Source organism: Aegilops tauschii, chromosome 3, assembly GCF_002575655.3.
Source record: "Aegilops tauschii subsp. strangulata cultivar AL8/78 chromosome 3, Aet v6.0, whole genome shotgun sequence".
NCBI classification, from domain to species: domain Eukaryota; kingdom Viridiplantae; phylum Streptophyta; class Magnoliopsida; order Poales; family Poaceae; genus Aegilops; species Aegilops tauschii.
Window position 1 is genome coordinate 519,601,279 of NC_053037.3, and position 23,166 is coordinate 519,624,444.

Below are 23,166 nucleotides of genomic sequence, written 5' to 3' on the forward strand. Positions count from 1 at the left end.
TGGTAAAAGCATAAAAGTCTGGACTGATCCATGGATCTCACGAGACGACACAAGAACAGTAATATCACAAAAAGGACACAATCTTATAACGAAAGTCTCAGAACTAATTGACCCTGCCACAAGCTCATGGGATGCAAATCTAGTCCGACAAACCTTCCTACTATTGGGGAACGTAGTAATTTCAAAAAAATTCCTACGCACACGCAAGATCATGGTGATGCATAGCAACGAGAGGGGAGAGTATGTCCACGTACCCTCGTAGACCGAAAGCGGAAGCGTTAGCACGACGCGGTTGATGTAGTCGTACGTCTTCATGATCCGACCGATCAAGTACCGAATGCACGGCACCTCCGAGTTCAGCACACGTTCAGCCCGATGATGTCCCTCGAACTCCGATCCAGCCGAGTTTTGAGGGAGAGTTTCGTCAGCACGACGGCGTGGTGACGATGATGATGTTCTACCGACGCAGGGCTTCGCCTAAGCACCGCTACAGTATTATCGAGGTGGACTATGGTGGAGGGGGGCACCACACACGGCTAAAAGATCAAACGATCAATTGTTGTCCATAGGGTTCCCCCTGCCCCCGTATATAAAGGAGCAAGGGGGGGAGGTGCGGCCGGCCAGGAGGGGCGCGCCAGGTGGAGTCCTACTCCCACCGGGAGTAGGACTCCCTCCCTTTTCCTAGTTGGATTAGGAGTGGAGGGGGAAAGAGGAGGGGGAGAGGAAGGAAAGGGGGGACGCCGCCCCCCTCTCCTTGTCCTATTCGGACTAGGGGGGGGAGGGGCGCGCGGCCCTGCCCTGGCCGCCTCTCCTCTTCTCCACAAAGGCCCAATATGGCCCATTAAGCCCCCGGGGGGTTCCGGTAACCCCTCGGTACTCCGCTAAAATCCCGATTTCACCCGGAACACTTCTGATATCCAAATATAGGCTTCCAATATATCAATCTTCATGTCTCGACCATTTCGAGACTCCTCGTCATGTCCGTGATCACACCCGGGACTCCGAACAACCTTCGGTACATCAAAACATATAAACTCATAATATAACTGTCATTGAAACGTTAAGCGTGCGGACCCTACGGGTTCGAGAACTATGTAGACATGACCGAGACACGTCTCCGGTCAATAATCAATAGCGGAACCTAGATGCTCATATTGGCTCCCACATATTCTATGAAGATCTTTATCGGTCAGACCGCATAACAACATACGTTGTTCCCTTTGTCATTGGTATGTTACTTGCCTGAGATTCGATCGTCGGTATCTCAATACCTAGTTCAATCTCGTTACCGGCAAGTCTCTTTACTCATTCCGTAATACATCATCCCACAACTAACTCATTAGTTGCAATGCTTGCAAGGCTTAAGTGATGTGCATTACCGAGAGGGCCCAGAGATACCTCTCCGACAATCGGAGTGACAAATCCTAATCTCGAAATACGCCAACCCAACAAGTACCTTCGGAGACACCTATAGAGCACCTTTATAATCACCCGGTTACGTTGTGACGTTTGGTAGCACACAAAGTGTTCCTTCGGTAAATGGGAGTTGCATAATCTCATAGTCATAGGAACATGTATAAGTCATGAAGAAAGCAATAGCAACATACTAAACGATCGAGTGCTAAGCTAACGGAATGGGTCAAGTCAATCACATCATTCTCCTAATGATGTGATCCCGTTAATCAAATTACAACTCATGTCTATGGCTAGGAAACATAATCATCTTTGATCAACGAGCTAGTCAAGTAGAGGCATACTAGTGACACTCTGTTTGTCTATGTATTCACACAAGTATTATGTTTCCGGTTAATACAATTCTAGCATGAATAATAAACATTTATCATGCTATAAGGAAATAAATAATAACTTTATTATTGCCTCTAGGGCATATTTCCTTCAGTCTCCCACTTGCACTAGAGTCAATAATCTAGATTACACAGTAATGATTCTAACACCCATGGAGCCTTGGTGCTGATCATGTTTTGCTCATGGAAGAGGCTTAGTCAACGGGTCTGCAACATTCAGATCCGTATGTATCTTGCAAATTTCTATGTCTCCCACCTGGACTAAATCCCGGATGAAATTGAAGCGTCTCTTGATGTGCTTGGTTCTCTTGTGAAATCTGGATTCCTTCGCCAAGGCAATTCCACCAGTATTGTCACAAAAGATTTTCATTGGACCCGATGCACTAGGTATGACACCTAGATCGGATATGAACTCATTCATCCAGACTCCTTCATTTGCTGCTTCCGAAGGAGCTATGTACTCCGCTTCACACGTAGATCCCGCCACGACGCTTTGTTTAGAACTGCACCAACTGACAGCTCCACCGTTCAATGTAAACACGTATCCGGTTTGCGATTTAGATTCGTCCGGATCAGTGTCAAAGCTTGCATCAACGTAACCATTTATGATGAGCTCTTTGTCACCTCCATAAACGAGAAACATATCCTTAGTCCTTTTTCAGGTATTTCAAGATGTTCTTGACTGCTGTCCAGTGATCCACTCCTGGATTACTTTGGTACCTCCCTGCTAAACTTATAGCAAGGCACACATCATGTCTGGTACACAACATTGCATACATGATAGAGCCTATGGCTGAAGCATAGGGAACATCTTTCATCTTCTCTCTATCTTCTGCAGTGGTCGGGCATTGAGTCTTACTCAACTTCACACCTTGTAACACAGGCAAGAACCCTTTCTTTGCTTGATCCATTTTGAACTTCTTCAAAACTTTGTCAAGGTATGTGCTTTGTGAAAGTCCAATTAAGCGTCTTGATCTATCTCTATAGATCTTGATGCCCAATATATACGCAGCTTCACCGAGGTCTTTCATTGAAAAACTCTTATTCAAGTATCCCTTTATGCTATTCTGAAATTCTATATCATTTCCAATCAGCAATATGTCATCCACATATAATATTAGAAATGCTACAGAGCTCCCACTCACTTTCTTGTAAATACATGCTTCTCCAAAAGTCTGTACAAAACCAAATGCTTTGATCACACTATCAAAGCGTTTATTCCAACTCCGAGAGGCTTGCACCAGTCCATAAATAGATCGCTGGAGCTTGCACACTTTGTTAGCTCCCTTTGGATCGACAAAACCTTCCGGTTGCATTATATACAACTCTTCTTCCAGAAATCCATTCAGGAATGCAGTTTTGACATCCATTTGCCAAATTTCATAATCATAAAATGCGGCAATTGCTAACATGATTCGGACAGACTTAAGCATCGCTACGGGTGAGAAGGTCTCATCGTAGTCAATCCCTTGAACTTGTCGAAAACCTTTTGCAACAAGTCGAGCTTTATAGACAGTAACATTACCGTTAGCGTCAGTCTTCTTCTTGAAGATCCATTTATTCTCAATTGCTTGCCGATCATCGGGCAAGTCAACCAAAGTCCACACTTTGTTCTCATACATGGATCCCATCTCAGATTTCATGGCCTCAAGCCATTTCGTGGAATCTGGGCTCACCATCGCTTCTTCATAGTTCGTCGGTTCGTCATTATCTAGTAGCATAACCTCCAGAACAGGATTACCGTACCACTCTGGTGCGGATCTTACTCTGGTTGACCTACGAGGTTCAGTAACAACTTGATCTGAAGTTCCATGATCATCATCATTAACTTCCTCACTAATTGGTGTAGGCGTCGCAGAAAACGGTTTCTGCGATGAACTACTTTCCAATAAGGGAGCAGGTACAGTTACCTCATCAAGTTCTACTTTCCTTCCACTCACTTCTTTCGAGAGAAACTCCTTCTCCAGAAAGATTCCGAATTTAGCAACAAAAGTCTTGCCTTCGGATCTGTGATAGAAGGTGTACCCAACAGTTTCCTTTGGGTATCCTATGAAGACACATTTCTCCGATTTGGGTTCGAGCTTATCAGGTTGAAGCTTTTTCACATAAGCATCGCAGCCCCAAACTTTAAGAAACGACAACTTTGGTTTCTTGCCAAACCACAGTTCATAAGGCGCCGTCTCAACGGATTTTGATGGTGCCCTATTTAACGTGAATGCGGCCGTCTCTAAAGCATAACCCCAAAACGATAGCGGTAAATCAGTAAGAGACATCATAGATCGCACCATATCTAGTAGAGTACGATTACGATGTTCGGACACACCATTACGCTGTGGTGTTTCGGGTGGCGTGAGTTGCGAAACTATTCCGCATTGTTTCAAATGAAGACCAAACTCATAACTCAAATATTCTCCTCCACGATCAGATCGTAGAAACTTTATTTTCTTGTTACGATGATTTTCAACTTCACTCTGAAATTCTTTGAACTTTTCAAATGTTTCAGACTTATGTTTCATTAAGTAGATATACCCATATCTGCTTAAATCATCTGTGAAGGTGAGAAAATAACGATATCCACCACGAGCCTCAATATTCATCGGACCACATACGTCTGTATGTATGATTTCCAACAAATCTGTTGCTCTCTCCATAGTTTCGGAGAACAGCGTTTTAGTCATCTTGCCCATGAGGCACGGTTCGCAAGTACCAAGTGATTCATAATCAAGTGGTTCCAAAAGTCCATCAGTATGGAGTTTCTTCATGCGCTTTACACCGATATGACCTAAACGGCAGTGCCACAAATAAGTTGCACTATCATTATCAACTCTGCATCTTTTGGCTTCAATATTATGAATATGTGTATCACTACTATCGAGATTCAACAAAAATAGACCACTCTTCAAGGGTGCATGACCATAAAAGATATTACTCATATAAATAGAACAATCATTATTCTCTGATTTAAATGAATAACCGTCTCACATCAAACAAGATCCAGATATAATGTTCATGCTTAACGCTGGCACCAAATAATTATTATTTAGGTCTAAAACTAATCCCGAAGGTAGATGTAGAGGTAGTGTGCCGACCGCGATCACATCGACTTTGGAACCATTTCCCACGCGCATCGTCACCTCGTCCTTAGCCAATCTTTGCTTAATCTGTAGCCCCTGTTTCGAGTTGCAAATATTAGCAATAGAACCAGCATCAAATACCCAGGTGCTACTGCGAGCATTAGTAAGGTACACATCAATAACATTGATATCACATATACCTTTGTTCACCTTGCCATCCTTCTTATCCGCCAAATACTTGGGGCAGTTCCGCTTCCAGTGACCAGTCTGCTTGCAGTAGAAGCACTCAGTCTCAGGCTTAGGTCCAGACTTGGGTTTCTTCTCCTGAGCAGCAACTTGCTTGCTGTTCTTCTTGAAGTTCCCCTTCTTTTTCCCTTTGCCCTTTTTCTTGAAACTGGTGGTCTTATTGACCATCAACACTTGATGCTCCTTTTTGATTTCTACCTCCGCAGCCTTTAGCATTGCGAAGAGCTCGGGAATTGTCTTATCCATCCCTTGCATGTTATAGTTCATCACGAAGCTCTTGTAGCTTGGTGGCAGTGATTGGAGAATTCTGTCAATGACGCTATCATCCGGAAGATTAACTCCCAGTTGAATCAAGTGATTATTATACCCAGACATTTTGAGTATATGCTCACTGACAGAACTATTCTCCTCCATCTTGCAGCTGTAGAACTTATTGGAGACTTCATATCTCTCAATCCGGGCATTCTTTTGAAATATTAACTTCAACTCCTGGAAGATCTCATATGCTCCATGACATTCAAAACGTTGTTGAAGTCCCGGTTCTAAGCCGTAAAGCATGGCATATTGAACTATCGAGTAGTCATCAACACGTGACTGCCAGGCATTCACAATGTCTGCAGTTGCTGGCGCAGGTGGTACACCTAGCGGTGCTTCCAGGACGTAATTCTTCTGTGCAGCAATGAGGATAATCCTCAAGTTACGGACCCAGTCCGTGTAATTGCTACCATCATCTTTCAACTCTGCTTTCTCAAGGAACGCATAAAATTCAACGGAACAACAGCACGGACCATCTATCTACAATCAACATAGACAAACAAGATACTATCAGGTACTAAGTTCATGATAAATTTAAGTTCAGTTAATCATATTACTTAAGAACTCCCACTTACATAGACATCCCTCTAATCCTCTAAGTGATCACGTGATCCATATCAACTAAACCATGTCCGATCATCACGTGAGATGGAGTAGTTTCAACGGTGAACATCACTATGTTGATCATATCTACTATATGATTCACGCTCGACCTTTCGGTCTCCGTGTTCCGAGGCCATATCTGTTATATGCTAGGCTCGTCAAGCTTAACCTGAGTATTCCGCGTGTGCAACTGTTTTGCACCCGTTGTATTTGAACGTAGAGCCTATCACACCCGATCATCACGTGGTGTATCAGCACGAAGAACTTCCGCAACGGTGCATACTCAGGGAGAACACTTATACTTTGATAATTTAGTGAGGGATCATCTTACAATGCTACCGTCAATCAAAGCAAGATAAGATGCATAAAAGATAAACATCACATGCAATCAGTATAAGTGATATGATATGGCCATCATCATCTTGTGCTTGTGATCTCCATCTCCGAACCACCGTCATGATCACCATCGTCACCGGCGTGACACCTTGATCTTCATCGTAGCATCGTTGTCGTCTCGCCAATCTTATGCTTCTACGACTATCGCTACCGCTTAGTGATAAAGTAAAGCATTACAGGGCGATTGCATTGCATACAATAAAGCGACAACCATATGGCTCTTGCCAGTTGCCGATAACTCGGTTACAAAACATGATCATCTCATACAATAAAATTTAGCATCATGTCTTGACCATATCACATCACAACATGCCCTGCAAAAACAAGTTAGACGTCCTCTACTTTGTTGTTGCAAATTTTACGTGGCTGCTACGGGCTTAGCAAGAACCGTTCTTACCTACGCATCAAAACCACAACGATAGTTTGTCAAGTTGGTGCTGTTTTAACCTTCGCAAGGACCGGGCGTAGCCACACTCGGTTCAACTAAAGTTGGAGAAACTGACACCCGCCAGCCACCTGTGTGCAAAGCACGTCGGTAGAACCAGTCTCGCGTAAGCATACGCGTAATGTCGGTCCGGGCCGCTTCATCCAACAATACCGCCGAACCAAAGTATGACATGCTAGTAAGCAGTATGACTTATATCGCCCACAACTCACTTGTGTTCTACTCGTGCATATAACATCAACGCATAAAATCTGGCTCGGATGCCACTGTTGGGGAACGTAGTAATTTCAAAAAATTTCCTACGCACACGCAAGATCATGGTGATGCATAGCAACGAGAGGGGGGAGTATGTCCACGTACCCTCGTAGACCGAAAGCGGAAGCGTTAGCACAACACGCTTGATGTAGTCGTACGTCTTCACGATCCGACCGATCAAGTACCGAACGCACGACACCTCCGAGTTCAGCACACGTTCAGCCCGATGACGTCCCTCGAACTCGATCCAGCCAAGTTTTGAGGGAGAGTTTCGTCAGCATAACGGCGTGGTGACGATGATGATGTTCTACCAACGCAGGGCTTCGCCTAAGCACCGCTACAGTATTATCGAGGTGGACTATGGTGGAGGGGGGCACCACACACGGCTAAAAGATCAAATGATCAATTGTTGTCCCTAGGGTGCCCCCTGCCCCCGTATATAAAGGAGCAAGGGGGGAGGTGCGGCCGGCCAGGAGGGGCGCGCCAGGTGGAGTCCTACTCCCACCGGGAGTAGGACCCCTTCCCTTTTCCTAGTTGGATTAGGAGTGGAGGGGGAAAGAGGAGGGAGAGAGGAAGGAAAGGGGGGGCGCCGCCCCCCTCTCCTTGTCCTATTCGGACTAGGGGGGAGGGGCGTGCGGCCCTGCCCTGGCTGCCTCTCCTCTTCTCCACAAAGGCCCACTATGGCCCATTAAGCCCCCGGGGGGTTCCGGTAACCCCTCGGTACTTCGGTAAAATCCCGATTTCACCCGGAACACTTCCGATATCCAAATATAGGCTTCCAATATGTCAATCTTCATGTCTCGACCATTTCGAGACTCCTCGTCATGTCCGTGATCACATTCGGGACTCCGAACAACCTTCGGTACATCAAAACATATAAACTCATAATATAACTGTCATCGAAACGTTAAGCGTGCGGACCCTACGGGTTCGAGAACTATGTAGACATGACCGAGACACGTCTCCGGTCAATAACCAATAGCGAAACCTGGATGCTCATATTGGCTCCCACATATTCTACGAAGATCTTTATCGGTCAGACCCCATAACAATATACGTTGTTCCCTTTGTCATTGGTATGTTACTTGCCCGAGATTCGATCGTCGGTATCTCAATACCAAGTTCAATCTCGTTACCGGCAAGTCTCTTTACTCGTTCCGTAATACATCATCCCACAACTAACTCATTAGTTGCAATGCTTGCAAGGCTTAAGTGATGTGCATTACCGAGAGGGCCCAGAGATACCTCTCCGACAATCGGAGTGACAAATCCTAATCTCGGAATACGCCAACCCAACAAGTACCTTCGGAGACACCTGTAGAGCACCTTTATAATCACCCAGTTACGTTGTGACGTTTGGTAGCACACAAAGTGTTCCTCCGGTAAACGGGAGTTGCATAATCTCATAGTCATAGGAACATGTATAAGTCATGAAGAAAGCAATAGCAACATACTAAACGATCGAGTGCTAAGCTAACGGAATGGGTCAAGTCAATCACATCATTCTCCTAATGATATGACCCCGTTAATCAAATGACAACTCATGTCTATGGCTAGGAAACATAACCATCTTTGATCAATGAGCTAGTCAAGTAGAGGCATACTAGTGACACTCTGTTTGTCTATGTATTCACACAAGTATTATGTTGCCGGTTAATACAATTCTAGCATGAATAATAAACATTTATCATGATATAAGGAAATAAATAATAACTTTATTATTGCCTCTAGGGCATATTTCCTTCACCTACTTGAGGATGCAAATATGATCCTGCAAATACCTATCCATGAAGATATAGACGACTTCATAGCTTGGCACTATGACAAAAAAGGCATTTTCTCTGTTAAATCGGCATATAATGTGGCGGTGGATATTCGCGATCAGGAATCCCGTTTAGGTCTGACATCTTCTTCTAGTGCAGATAATGTTTTCAATTGGAAGAAACTATGGTCGCTGCCGCTGCCAGGCAAGGTGCTACATTTCTTATGGCGGATTACCACCTACAGTTTGCCATTACGAACAAAACTTCAACGCAGAGGTATGGATATTGACACCATTTGCCCTCTGTGCTTTAGACAAGATGAAGATGCTGGTCATTGTTTTTTAAAATGCAGAAAGGTAAAAGGCATATGGAGACATGCTCTATTAGAACACATCAGGCTTCGGCTACTTGAATGCCCAGATTCTTTTAAATTCATGGAAGAGATTCTTGAGCTTAATGAAGAAGAAAGATTAAAACTTGCATTCTTCTTTGGATGTGGTGGCACCAGAGAAACAAATGTGGGAGATAGACTCAGGTCAAATGATGAAATATGTTTCTCAATTAACCACTATCTTGTTAATGCTCTGAAAAATGTGGAGCCAAGCAAACACACAAGACAGAACACTATCCAAAGATGGACTCCTCCTCCACCGGGAATTATGAAGCTTAACACTGATGGCGCCTTTCAAGAGGAGACTCATTCTGGAGGTTGGGGCTTCATTTTAAGAAATGATATAGGTGCATTAATAGCGGCTGGAGCAGGAAACTTTGATATTTAGTAGATGCTCTGCACTCTGAAGCATTGGCGATGCTCTATGCTGTGAACACGGCAATCAGGATGGGATGTGATCGGCTAATTATAGAAACCGACTCTCTTTTGCTAAAGCAGGCTGTAATGTCAAATACTTATGATCTTTCACAGCTAGGTGCTGTCTTTAGAGATATCAAAATTTAGAGTTGGTTTATCTGATGTATGTGTCAAATATTGTAACCGGGAATGTAACCATGCTGCACACACTCTAGCTGCACATGGCACAACCATGAGTAGGAGTACATGGGAAATCTGGCTTGACAAATTTCCATCCTTTGTATCAGATTGTGTAGCTGGAGATTCTGCCAGCACTGCTTTATAATGGAATGCTGAGTGTTCCTTTCAAAAAAAAAAGGTCTCGACACCGCACCAACAAGTGTCGCTTCCTTCTCAAGTACCACACTGAAAGCTTCCCCTCTACGTCTCTTGGTCCACAAGCTTGGCTCGCGTGTGCACTATACATCCACAAACTTTCAAAGTGTGGCAGTCAGGTATACAAACTTGGCACGTCCGCACGTGGTGGCAAAAAAGTCCCTAACAAATCGGATCACGCCATCTGGCGGCCACGTCGAACCTGTCGGCCCAGCTGGATGTGCGTTCCATCGTTGTTTGTGAATACCCCCTTCCTATTTCTTGAAGTAACTTGCAATACCCACGTGCAATTTTGTTAATAAAACTCATCAAGTCGTGGACAGTTAAGTTGCATTCCCTAATGGCCGTTTGGAAGGCTAACATATTGCAAAGCGGGCCGTGTAAAGATTTGGGCGCTGCCACTCGCTCTTATTTTTTTGAAAGATCCAGTGTTCACTGGTTTTTCATTGATTTAGCAGAAGGAGATTACAAGTAAGTGCCTGGTCTTTGTTCCTTCCTTCTGCGCCCAGGCCGGCAGGATCATGATCACGCCCAGACTAACAGAAAGGATAATAACATGTGTGAATGATATACCACCAATTTGTACAGAATCATAAAATAAGGGTCCATCAGATTGTGGTGGTGCCACATGGGTACAGTTGCTGCAACTTTCTTTGTTTAGATTTCGATGTTTCCTTTCCTGATTCATAACGTAAGCATATCTTTCAGCGGCAAGCAATTGAAGTTTTGAAATCAATTTGCAGGACTTGATATTTTGTTTTGGAGTTGGGTTTTCGGAGCATGAACTACTGTAAACTTGGATGTGGTATATGGTTTCATTACTGATAATGTAACGCGGGGAGGAGGGGGCTTTAGTCTCCTGTTCATCTAAAAGAACATACATGACTTTTTCGCTGATGTCTCAAAATTAAGCCTTAATTTCGAGGATCTCGTTGACACTGTATGTGACCCCACAGGGTGGATTGCACATGTGACAAGCTTCGTGTCATAAGCGATGCTGGAGGTCTAGCCAAGGACAGCGGTAGAACGGCCAAGAACACCTACATCTCTGGACCTGATGGGCATGGCACGATGACAAGAGCTTTATCCCCAAGATCAGAATGTAGATCAGAGGCTAGCCTATCTCGTGGAATCATGACCTTCGCTGGTGAGCGTGTTCGTCTTTCTCTCGGCGCTTGATGCGTGCGTGTAACGAGAGGAGTGTTCTGCTGGTAAAAAATAAAACGAAATTTGAACAAAAAGCCCAGTGCTAATGTATAGCACGTGCCAACCCAGGGAATGCAATTGCACTATTTTTCTTATGACTGTGCCCTCATAGGAGATCTTTTTGCTGCATTGTTTTGGTCCGTGCGCACTTATCGGTGCTGGGTCATGGATGGGCTCGGAGGCCTTCTTTTCGTCCGTGTGCACTTTTTGGTGATGGGTCACGGGTTGGGATCAGTGGCCTCTTTTATTTGTGCTCTTTAGCATCTTTCGCAGCTGACAACCCTGCATGATCTTCGTGTTGGCGATGTACTCCGGTATGGTACTAAAGTAGCGATTCCCTGAAAACTCGGATGAGGCCCAAGTTGGCCTGTTTCAGGCCGCCAAGGCCCGTTCGGCCGTTCCCCTTCCACTCTCACTCTCGTCTCGCCGCCGCAAGTTCCTCTTCTGGATGAAAAGAAGGCCGTGGTCCGTCCAGGGCTGCGCCGCTGCGGGTCTCCGTCGCCGTCGGCAGTTGCAGCGTCAGTCCGCCAGCCGCCAGGCTAGAAGGAGATGCCATCCAATTCATCCGTTGCCATCGGCAGTTGAAGCCTGACCAAGGAGATCGGAGGGGCGGCGGTCATCTCGTCGGGGACCTGCGCTGTGCGACCGATGACAAGTGCTCCAACAGGTCGGTGTCCCAAGTATCCCGTCCGGGTCGCGACCGCTGAGTGTTTTCTGTGGCATCCGGGGCAGTGCAGTACGAGCACTTACCAGTCCGGGAGAAGCACGATTTCAGTGTCTGGCAGCGAAGAGGGCGAATTCCGGCCGGTGGCCGCCGTGGCGGACACAGTACTATCGCGGATGGCGAAGAGGCTGGCGTGCAGCCGACGCGGCCGGACGAGCTGCAGCACGCACGGATGCGGCGAGTAGCCCCGCGGGGTCGAGGTGGCTGAAGCAGCGGGGACGGCGAGGAAGTCGAGTGCCCGATTAGCCAGCCGGAGCCCAGTCATCATCATCGAGGAAGTCGAGTGCGGACCTGGCCACTACCGAAAGCTCACACAATCCCCATCCGCGCCCCCCGTCCCTGGTGAACCGGGTCTGCTTTTTTTGTGTGAGGAAAATCTGGATCCGCTTTGTCCTCGGCGGACGAGGTGATAGGAGAGGGATCGCGTCGCTGACTCCCATTGACCGACCTATCTCCTGGTTCTGATTTTTCCGTTTCTTCCTTTTCGTCTAGATCCTGTATAGTGCAGTAGCGTTCACCATCAAGCCACTCTAGGCGCCTCCCATCTACCTCAACAAACGCGCCCACAACCCCTCCTCCTCGAAGTTTCCGGCTAAACGACGCGATGATAGCGAGCGACGCAGTGGCGACTGCAGGCGACACCACGGCGACGACGAGCGGCTCCGCGGCGGCGACGAGCGGCGGTTCCGCGGCGACTGCGGGCGGTGGGCTTAGTCCTCATCTCGCCGCCGCAGTGGGTCCTCGTCTTCGGGAGATTTGGAAGGACCCAAGCAACAAATCAGGCAAGGGGCTTCTTGCCGACAACGAAATTCCGGTGGTGGGGGAGATCGCCGAAGATAGCAGATGGCCGGTCCTCTAAATCGCCGGGCTCCTCGCGGCTGGGCTCCTCTGCTACCAGAGATGCTCTCTCCTTGTTCAAGGTACGGTACGCAGACTGCTGCTGCTTGACGAGGAGGGATGGGTAGTGGATAACAGAGGATTACGAGAAGGCGAGAAAATTCCATGGCGATCGAAAATTCTATTCCCGTGTCATGTGGTACACGTTGGGTACACGATCGAGTGTAAGGCCGGGGGGCGCAGGGGTAAGCCCGAGGCGAACGCCCGCCATGAATGCGAGCGGGAGGAGGACAATAAATCGCCCCCCCCCCCCCCCCGCTCGATGGTAGGACAACGCATCTCGCTTTGGCTTCCTCCACCCACTGCACCACCCAACGAACCAATCCGGAGAGGGAGCGAGTCGATTCGGACGACGATGGCGCAATGGAGGATGAGGATGGAACTCCCATGGTGGAGTTGGCGAGCGGCAACGAGGAGAAGCTCGAGAGGGCGAGAGAGATCGTCTCCTGGTTCTCCACCAGGAAGGAGAGATGAGACGCGCAGCGGAGGAGGTGTTCAGAAATCTCACGGTGGAGGAGGACGAGATGCTCATGCCCAATGGGTTCACCACTCCCTCGGGCGCACCGGTGAGCTCCCTGGCGGCGCTGTTCTGGGCCATGGAAGAGACGGAGTTTGGGGATCCGGCGCAGAAGAAGAAATGGTGGGGATTCCGCTCCTGTCATCGATTTCCGGCAGGGCCGGAGGAGTTTGTAGTGGGGGCAGTGATGGCCATTCCCACCCCGGGGACGAGCTGGGTCCCAATCCCAATCGAAGACAGCAAGGAGGAGGAGGAGTTGGACACCGGGGCTCATGTGGCGGCGGCGGATCTGGCGAGGGATGGAGAGGGGGAAGAAAAAATAGAAGATCTACACCCCCGTCACTCTCCACGCTTTCTCTGACACTCACTGCGCCTTCTCAACCTCTCTCGCTCTGCGGCGGCGGAGTAGGCGTCTCCCCCGTCGGCAATCGCTTCTGGTTGCTGGCTGGGAAGGATGCTGACAAGGGAACTGGGACTTCGTCAGATTCTTCAGGTCAGTCTCATGGTGAAGATAAACCTTCCTGTTACTTGCTTAAGTGATTTGGGAGATGCGATAATATTAGGAGCAGAAGAGATAGAAAGAATGAGAGATTCAGAAAAGTTAGTAGAAATGCTGACAACTCACGTGCAAAAATCAATTGCAAGGATGAGGCGGAGAATAATAAAATAAAAAAGATAGATGATTTAGATGGGTGGATAGTGAAAGAAAAAATGAATATGATTCCCAAAATACCTGATTACTGGTCAGGGATTGGGCATGGGGAGGAAATTCTATATGTTTTTGATTGTATAGTGAAAGACTGCACTGATAGTCAAGAAAAGAATTCATGAAGATAAAATTTTAGAGGAATGGGCTGATGATCTGGTTAGTTGAGCAGGCTTAAGGCCCACCCCAGATGCTGAAGAAAGCCTGGTGAGAGAAGGGGTAAGGCACACGAGGCCCTGTGGATATATAAACCACACCCCCATCCACCCTCTAGGTTTCACTGATTGCAAAGAAGAGGTGCTAGGGTTTCCCACTGCACCGCCAGAAGAAGAAGGGGAGATGGACAGGTTTGGGGGCCGATTCGGTGGAGGAGGAAGATCCAACAGGGGGGTACAGAGAATTGGCAGTACAGGAAGAAGGAAGACAGAGGAGATGGGTTTAGAAACTACAACTATCGAGAGGTTAGGAAGGATTGGGGGCAAGGCTTTGGAAACAGCAGCTCGCAAGGGAGACATGACTTCCAGCAAGATCAAAAGTATCCGTAGGAGAAGGAGGAGTTGAGGAAGACAGACAAAGATAAAGAAAAGCAAGAGGCAGCTAAGACAGGTATGAGAAATTCTGATGATCCTGATGTGGGTAATTTGATGAGTGGAGCTGAGTTTGTGCAACAACAGCGTTTACTCTCAGCATTGTTGGCCCAACTTACTCAAGGAAACGTTCCAGTGGGAGGACGTAATGTCAATTTGCAAAGTGGGGTCAATCTGCTACACCAAAACACAGGAAACGAGATGGTCAGAGGAGAAAGCACTTGTCTGCAAGGAGAGGGAAACCAGAGACAACAATGGGGTCATAGACCTGAAAAAACCTCTGACAATGAGGGGGCATGGAAGGAGGATAGCCAAAGGGAGAGAGTTAGGAGGAGGAGCACAAATGAAAGATGGTAGCAAGATAGCTGTGGGGGTGCCAACAGGATGATATGCAATAAGTGCAAAGACACAAGACATGCTACAAAAGACTGCAAGTTGGACCATTGTGCAGTGTGTGGAAAATGGAATTACATCACAGATGACTGCACCTGGTTGAAGCAGATGAAGCTAGTACCAAAATTTGTGGGATATGCTGCAAGAGGCTTGGGTGTGCTGCTGGTGCAAAGTTCAAAGGATAATGTGGAACTTGAAAATCCCAATCCAATGGCCCCGGTGACTGTTAAATCTGGGATGCTGAATGAAACTCAACTGCTGGAAGGACTCAACTATATGTTCAACTGGAACTGGCAATGGAGATGTAAGAAGCAAGGAAGCAGTGCCTTTTTGATGAGATTCCTGAACAAGGGCAGACTGATGGAGCTGATCAACTATGATGACTTCACTCTACTGGGCACTGGAGCAGTGATAAACATAAAGAAATGGGCTTTTGACTCACAAGCAGTTGGGAAATCACACACTGTCTCGGTTACTTTTGATAAGGTGCCTGATTGTTTCAGGCACTTCTTTGGTATGTGTGAAGTGGTAGCATCCTTAGGGCCAGTGCTGGAGATTGACATGGATACCATAACACATGAGAGAATCAGAGCAAAGGTGGGAGTTAGAGATTTTGAAAAAATCCCAGGTTACACTGAAATAACTGACAGAGATCTGAACATTTACAGAGTTATGCCAACTTTGGAGAAGGTGGTTGAGATGGCTTGGTATGGTGATCATAAAAGACAACATCTAGAGGAGGCTGGGATGGATTGTGTGGGAGATGAACTTAGAAAGAGACAAAAAAACACAAACAACTCAGGAGATACCAATAGAGAGGCTATTAACTTAGGCAGCTTGAGCTTAGTGCAATTTGAAGAAATCAAAAAGAGAAGTGATGCGGTTCTTTTGACCCAACAGGAACAGATCAAGGAGAGAGAAGCAAGGAAAAAAGTGGAAGCGGACATGGCAGCACTTATGAAGAGGATGCAAGAAAATGAAGAAGAGAAAGCTAGACAGAAAGCCTTAAGAGTCCAAGAGGAGAAAAGAATTGGAGAAATGGAGAAAGAAAGGAAAAGTCTGATGGACTTGGTTCATAAACAGCAAAATATAATTGATAGGTGTGTGGAAAAAGTTGAAAGATGAGAATAAAGAGAAAAGGAAATAGAAAACATCACCGAAACTGAACTGGAGAAGATGGAAGAGGATAACAAAAATGAAGACAATGGTACTTATGCTGAACCTGTAGATTATGGGGCTAGTCAAGAATCAGTGGACTCCTTTGCTAGTAGGTTGGGCCTCAACCCTGAAGATTAGAAGGAAGGAGATGACACTGGTAACAATGGGGAAGATGGGGTGAGAACATGCAACAGACTCATAGATAAACAAGATGTGAAGATTGAGGAGCTGGCCAAACAAAGAGCAGCTCGCAAAAACAATTATGGTAAGATTCAAAACTCCGATCAGGGGAATTCCTCTTTACTTTTCATGGCTGATAAGATTGGTATAGATTTAGGATGTACCAAAGATATGATCAATCAAAATTTAGAGATTATTGAGAAAATGGAGCAAAGTAGAAAAGATTTCTATTGTGCTCATCTTAAGCAAAAAGAGGAGCCAACAGTGCAAAAAGAACATTACTCATTGACACTGGAGACATCTCTCTCAAAGAATTATACTCTGATGAGGATCACCCTGATGCTGAGATAGAAATGGACTATTATTCCCACCTGAAAAACATTTTCACCAGTGGGAAGAAGAACAACTTAGGATCACTTGGGATCACCAGTGTGAAACCAACTGTGTATATTTGGGGGAAAAAGGGTAGAAAAGGAAATAAAAAAAATGATAGGCATGATTTGGAATGTAAGGGGGATTGGGTCCCACATTAAGAAGAATTTTATTAGAGAATGTATCTATGAGACAAAAATTGATTTCATTGGTCTGCAAGAGACCATCAAAAATGAGTTCAACAAAAATGAACTACACAATTCGTGTCGGGGTAGGAACTTTAGTTGGAATTGGATACAACCCAGAGGAAAATCAGGGGGCATCCTAGTGGGTGTGAATAATGATACCTTTGAAATTCTCAATGTTGAGAAAGGAGTTTATTGTATTAGGACATTACTACTAGATAAAAAGGCCAAATTTGAATGAAACCTTATAATTGTCTATGGTGATGCTCAAAATGTGGGTAAAGCTGCTTATATGGTAGAAATATCCAGAGTTTATCATGATAATGCTGCTGTTCCCTGTCTCATGGGGGGGGGACTTCAATATCATCAAAAAAGTGATGACAAAAGCAAACCTGGGGGATGTGGTCACTTTCAATGCTATTATTGAACAGGCTGGCTTGAGAGAGCTAACTTTAAATGGTAGAAAATACACTTGGGCTAATAATCACCAGGATCACACATATGAAAAACTAGAAAAAAATTCTCATATGCCCAGATTGGGAAGATCACTATCCCCTGACTGAGGTATATGCTTTGGAGAGGGAATTATCGGATCATACTCCCCTAATCCTTGACACAGGGGAGAGAAAATATACTCCCCCTATTTTTAGATTTGAAAATTCTTAGATGTTGAGGGAGGGCTTTAGAGAATTTGTTAACAAAATTTGGCTGGCTAAATATCATGGAGATACCATGGAACAGTGGCAGGCTAGAATGATAAAGTTTAGACAGAAAGTAAGAGGGTGGATTATAAACTCTGATGCATGGTATAGAAAAATTAAGAAAGAAATCCTGATGAAACTAGACAATTTAGATAAAAATGCAGAAACCATGGGACTTACTGCGCATGATAGAGAGGAGCAGAAAGAGCTTAGATCCCAATTACATAGATTACTCAAACAAGAAGAGCTGAAGTGGTTACGGGGATATAAAGATAGAGAGATTAAGGATGGGGATTGTAACACTAAATATTACCATGCCAAGGTGAATGGTAGAAGGAGAAAAAATAGAATATTATCATTAGAACAAGAGAAAGGGGTGATTGAAGGTGAGGAAAACTTCATTAAATACATCACTGATTTTTATAAAAAGTTGTTTGGGCAACCAGATATTTCCACCATTAACCTCAACATTTGGGGGGGGGGGGCAGGGGATTACTAGGGAGCAGGCTGAAGTGCTGACTAAACCCTTTACAATGGAAGAACTACATTATGTGGTTTTTGGGATGAAAAAAAAACAAAAATCCTGGCCCAGATGGACTTCCTATTGATTTTTATCAACACTAGCAAAGTGGCCCGCTCGATGCGCGGGCAAGAACTTTTAAAAGTTTATAATGAGCACATATTTTATTGGTGTAAAGAAAAATTGACTTACTTTCATAAAACTTTCTAAACCGAACGAATAGTTGACTTGCTTTCATAAGGATCCTTTGTACTTTGGCCTTCCCTTTGTTAACATAAGTATTATCATTACATGTAAGTATGTAACTGTAATGGGGAGGTAAATGCAACTACAATGAATGTCAAAACTGTAATACAACATTATTCATTAACACATTTTATGAAACAATATCAAGATACATAGGAGAAGAAAATTCGTGTACATATATGCTTGTATAAATACTACAATAATTCTCCAAGTGTCCAAAGGTTATCTGCCTATTTAGATTGTTCGTGCGGGTAATAATCAAAATGATTCGAACTATTGCAAAGATGCAACATGCCCATAGATGATGCAACTGAGTACGTCTCTTGGGAACCATGCGTAAAAGTATGACTTATTCAACCTCTTCCTTGGCGTAAAAACACATTATCCAGAGCTTGACGGGCGCTTCTAACATTACAGGAGGTGTCCATGTAGTATCCAGGTGAACACGGTAACTTCTAGAGGTTATAATACATGGAGCAAAAGATCCAAAATGTACTTCATGTGTATAAACAATGTGAACCTAATTGAGTAGATAATAAATCTTGAGCTGTGCATGAGCTCTGCGCACGGAAGGGAAAGATACTTCTGTACTTTCGTAACAATATAGTCACATGACACCAATGTAAGATTAGAAATTTTCAGAAAGGGGGTACCCTTTCTAAATATGTAAAAGTCAGACACTTAGATTTAAGTGTAGTGCTTCTAGTTCGTCTGAACAATATATAGAGGATGTGTGCTTGACATCCTGCCCTTTTGAATTTTGATTTGTCATCGATGCAACATCTTCTTGAACCATAGGGTTCCCACAGGCAAGTGTGATTTAGAGATGCAAGGAATGATAGAGCTTCTCCTTCCAAAAACATATGGTGATGGTAGTCAGAACAAAAAACATGCTTTAGTCACATTGCTATAACACCGCACAATATAGTGCCAAGTGAATTTGATAGTCCTTATCCCGAGGCAAGAGCATTAAATATCCCCAGTATTGCTGCATACAATAGATGTCATGATTTGTTGCCAACATCAGAGAACTCCAAGACAATTGACAATGGAATCTCCCATTGAATAGTTCTATTAGCGTGAGACTGAAACCAACTCTCTGTTGAGAGTATGATTGTTGTGATTTTTTAATGCATTAGCTCAGAACCACAATAACCGGAATATTATCAGTAAATTAGGAGCTACCAAGGATTTCAGGAATTGCCATTCACAAACTTCCCAAAAGAATTATAAGCATAAGAAAGACTACACTCTTGAGCATCCCTTGGTGCCCACTTTGCTGAAATTCTGTGAGCTCATGCCAGATTTGAACCAGAACCAAGGCTAGGGTACTATCCATAACTCAGGCCAATTTCTCCAACTGTGCAATCAGTGAAGCAAATCATATCCTTGGTGCTAGTATATGTGACATTCTCTCTATCCAAATAATGTGTATAGAAAAGATTTCCAACTCCCAATTATTTACTCGGTGCTGGACAGAACAAAGTTTTGTAGTTATAAGATGTAAATGGTTGCGACATTATTCACGTAAGAAACTACTTTGCAAGCCTATTTTCTTACGAGTCTGTGGAAAAAAAAATCAAACATTAGAATTTATGGTTATCTAGAAACGTATACATTATAATCAAAAACATAATACATCCAATAAACTAAATGTTTTACCACTCCCATTTAAACTGAACTGGTATGATCTTAACACCTAGATGAGCTACTGTAGGTCCATAGAATAACATGATACCTAATAAAACAAAACCACGTGGCTTAGTGAAGCATTTAAAATTAAAGGATGTTCATAAAGACGTGTGGTGTTAATAAATATATGATCATTGTACTCCGCCAAAGGACATGGGAGTTGTTATGTGGTTCTACTTGAAGTTCATACGGTGTGTGGACACGTAAATGTGCAACTACAATTCCATTTCTAGAAGCTAAATCTGAAGAAGGTACATAGTTGAGCAATGATTAACCAACCAAGATTCCGGCATGTACTGTTATGTCTTGTATTAATTGCAGATATAGCAATGAAATCTTTTATCAATGAACTGGTAGCTATAGTTTCCTTGTCAAAGAATATGATAGTTCATCGTTTTTTTTTAGAAATACACGTTCATCACAGATGTAATAATACAACTGATATATTATTAGAAAAAAAGAAGGGGAAATAGATGCATAACATCACCATGCCTAATGCCATATTAGATGCGTACACTGCAAGGCGGATCCAAATCCAATATTTTCAACTAACTGGACATGTTCAACTGGCAATAGATTTTTTTCCAAGTCGATATTGTACATATGCTTTAGTGAATAATCGATCTATGTCATGATTTGCCACCCCATCAAATCAAATCTACCTGAAATATTGTGCATGTGCAGCTGATAACTGAATTTGTCTCATATAATTGCATCTATAAACAGCAAACCACCAGAGAGCCTCGTTTGCCCATATGATTCTACAAACCTGTGCAAAGTGCCTGGTAATTAAGATGTCGATGTTAGGTAAACGTACCTGGAGCTTGAGGTGCATCGGTGGCACTACCGAAGACCTCGGCTAGGAAATCCACAAGCTCGTTTCTATGCCCAGTGATCTCTTTCTGTTTGCTGCCGAATCCACTAATGCCGGGCCACCGTTTGTTGCTGAATCCATCGATCTGTTCTCCCAATGGCTGGTGCTTCCTCGAGTTATCCGGCTTATTCTGTATGTTGATTTGTTTCTAGAATAAGCTGTTTCCACGCACCAAACATCATGCCGATTTGTCCCACTCCAACTCCAGCTCAAATATTCTACTAAATCAAAATTCACAATACCATGTAATTCTCTGCAACTGTAACATTAGTACATACAAATAATACTGGTGGAAATAATCTCACATTGTCGTCTACGATAATACAAATAATACTGGAGAATACCATCTTCCTAGTCGTCTACGATTCGATAACACAAATAATAATGGAGGAAAGCATCTCATCTAGTCGTTTTGATAACACGCCTAATCTGCCCTAGCCATGCATGATATCGACCATGTCGATGGATATATCCCTAGTATTTTGGCAGAGCCCCTACTTGCTTCTTCAGAAAAAGTTCTATAATTAATACATTGCTATTTACAATAAGGATTTTAATTTAGTGTCATGTAAGACGTGCTTGGATGTCAGAAAATAACGTACTGTTTCAGCACCGATTATTTTACCTGCAGAGCGTTTTAACCCTCTTAGTTTATTATTGGTGTCACTGAAGTTTAGTTTGCTTTTCTGTTAGCAAGAGCTGGCCACTGTATTTACGAAACCAAACACTAACCTCACACGCTGCAGCTGGGCAATGAGATGCATGAAGCTAATCTTATTTTTACCTTGGAGAATAATTAGACAGCGTTGGCCTTCTCTGCTTTGCATCTCCACGTCTCCCACCAACAGAGTTCTGGCAGAATACAATTCTTCTTTCAATGGCCGTACCTTCTCATTATCTTTGCTGCCCACCAATAGAAAGAATTGTGCATGAAAGTACGTTGATGAACACCGGATGCACACTATGGTTCCGCTGGCCCCAACACGCATGCACGTACACAGCAGGCAACAAAACTGATTTATTTCTTGTGTGCAAAAGCTGGCCACGCTATCTAATTGATTCACGGCCGGCCGGAAACCCACGCCTACGTGAATCTTCGCACTCTCTAGTGGATGAAATCTTACCGCTGAGATTACGTACGTACACAGCTGTCTTCTGCCCATTAATTACTTCGGTCTTCTGGCTCGATGTGCAACTAAGGATGAAGCTAGCCGTGAATATGTAGTATGTGGCCAGCTACCCTCTAGCGAACTGATTCATGGCCGGCCGGAAATCACGCCCACAAATTAATCTCGAGATTAACAAAATAGATAAAGCTAGATGGTAGCTAATTGATTCACTGCCTTCGGTTGAGTTCCGCTGAGACCAAGAAACTATTCTCAAAAGGGCTAACAATTTGAAGGAGCAAGGAATTGAAGGGGGGAAACAGTACATGCAGATAAAACTAATCAAGATCAAGAGCTCGTTGGTCATTCCTTGATATTAACATCCAATTAAGCGGTTCTGGGATCTACAAACTTAGCATCTCTGTGATCACCTACCTAATCTTCATGAAGCATCACGTTCTTGGTCCAATACCTAATCTGCTCCATGCTATGGCGATGGGCTCTCTCTGTACTCGATCCCCGGAATCATCAATCAGGGGCATACCTGGGCGGATCAAGGTGGCCAAGGTTGAAGTAGACCGTTGATTCATAACGCAACATTGCTAACATCGACCTTCTGCAATGGGATCATGGTCGTTGTGGAGGCGTACGCAGAAGGTGTTGAGGCCACCGGCAGATGAGACACCACGTGCCTGCAAATAGGATGGCACGGTGGTGGTGATAGGATCAACCTTCTCCAATCGGATCATGGACGGGCGTTGAGGCCAATGGAGAAGGTGCCGTCGTGACCGGCAGATGGTGATGCGTGGGGTGGCATGGGATCGGCTGAACATATACGTGGATCTTGGGTTGTTTTAGGGCTTGAGGATTAGGGTTCAGTAGTAAACGCTTGGTTCTAATTTTCATGATGCGTGAGGGGCCATGGGATATGTGGTTTTTTGATGGTGCGTGAAGGTCCATGGGATGTGGGAGATTGGATGGCCAGATTACATTACAGGAGGCTGCAACGTGATGTGT

General features: G+C 44.5%; 1 protein-coding gene across 1 annotated transcript; it reads right to left on the reverse strand.

The window, feature by feature from the left end:
• Positions 1-4,847: 4,847 nt before the first annotated feature.
• Positions 4,848-5,540, reverse strand: LOC141021028 (uncharacterized). The gene is made up of 2 exons (XM_073495961.1): positions 5,080-5,540; positions 4,848-4,975 (listed from the first exon to the last, which is right to left on the reverse strand). Exons 1-2 carry the CDS (start codon positions 5,537-5,539, stop codon positions 4,962-4,964), a joined length of 474 nt encoding a protein of 157 aa, XP_073352062.1. The 5' UTR covers position 5,540; the 3' UTR covers positions 4,848-4,961.
• Between the last annotated feature and the right edge of the window lie 17,626 nt (positions 5,541-23,166).

Excerpts from the sequence above, each read along its gene's own strand:
- LOC141021028 (XM_073495961.1), bottom strand. The coding sequence starts at position 5,539 with ATGGAGGAGAATAGTTCTGTCAGTGAGCATATACTCAAAATGTCTGGG.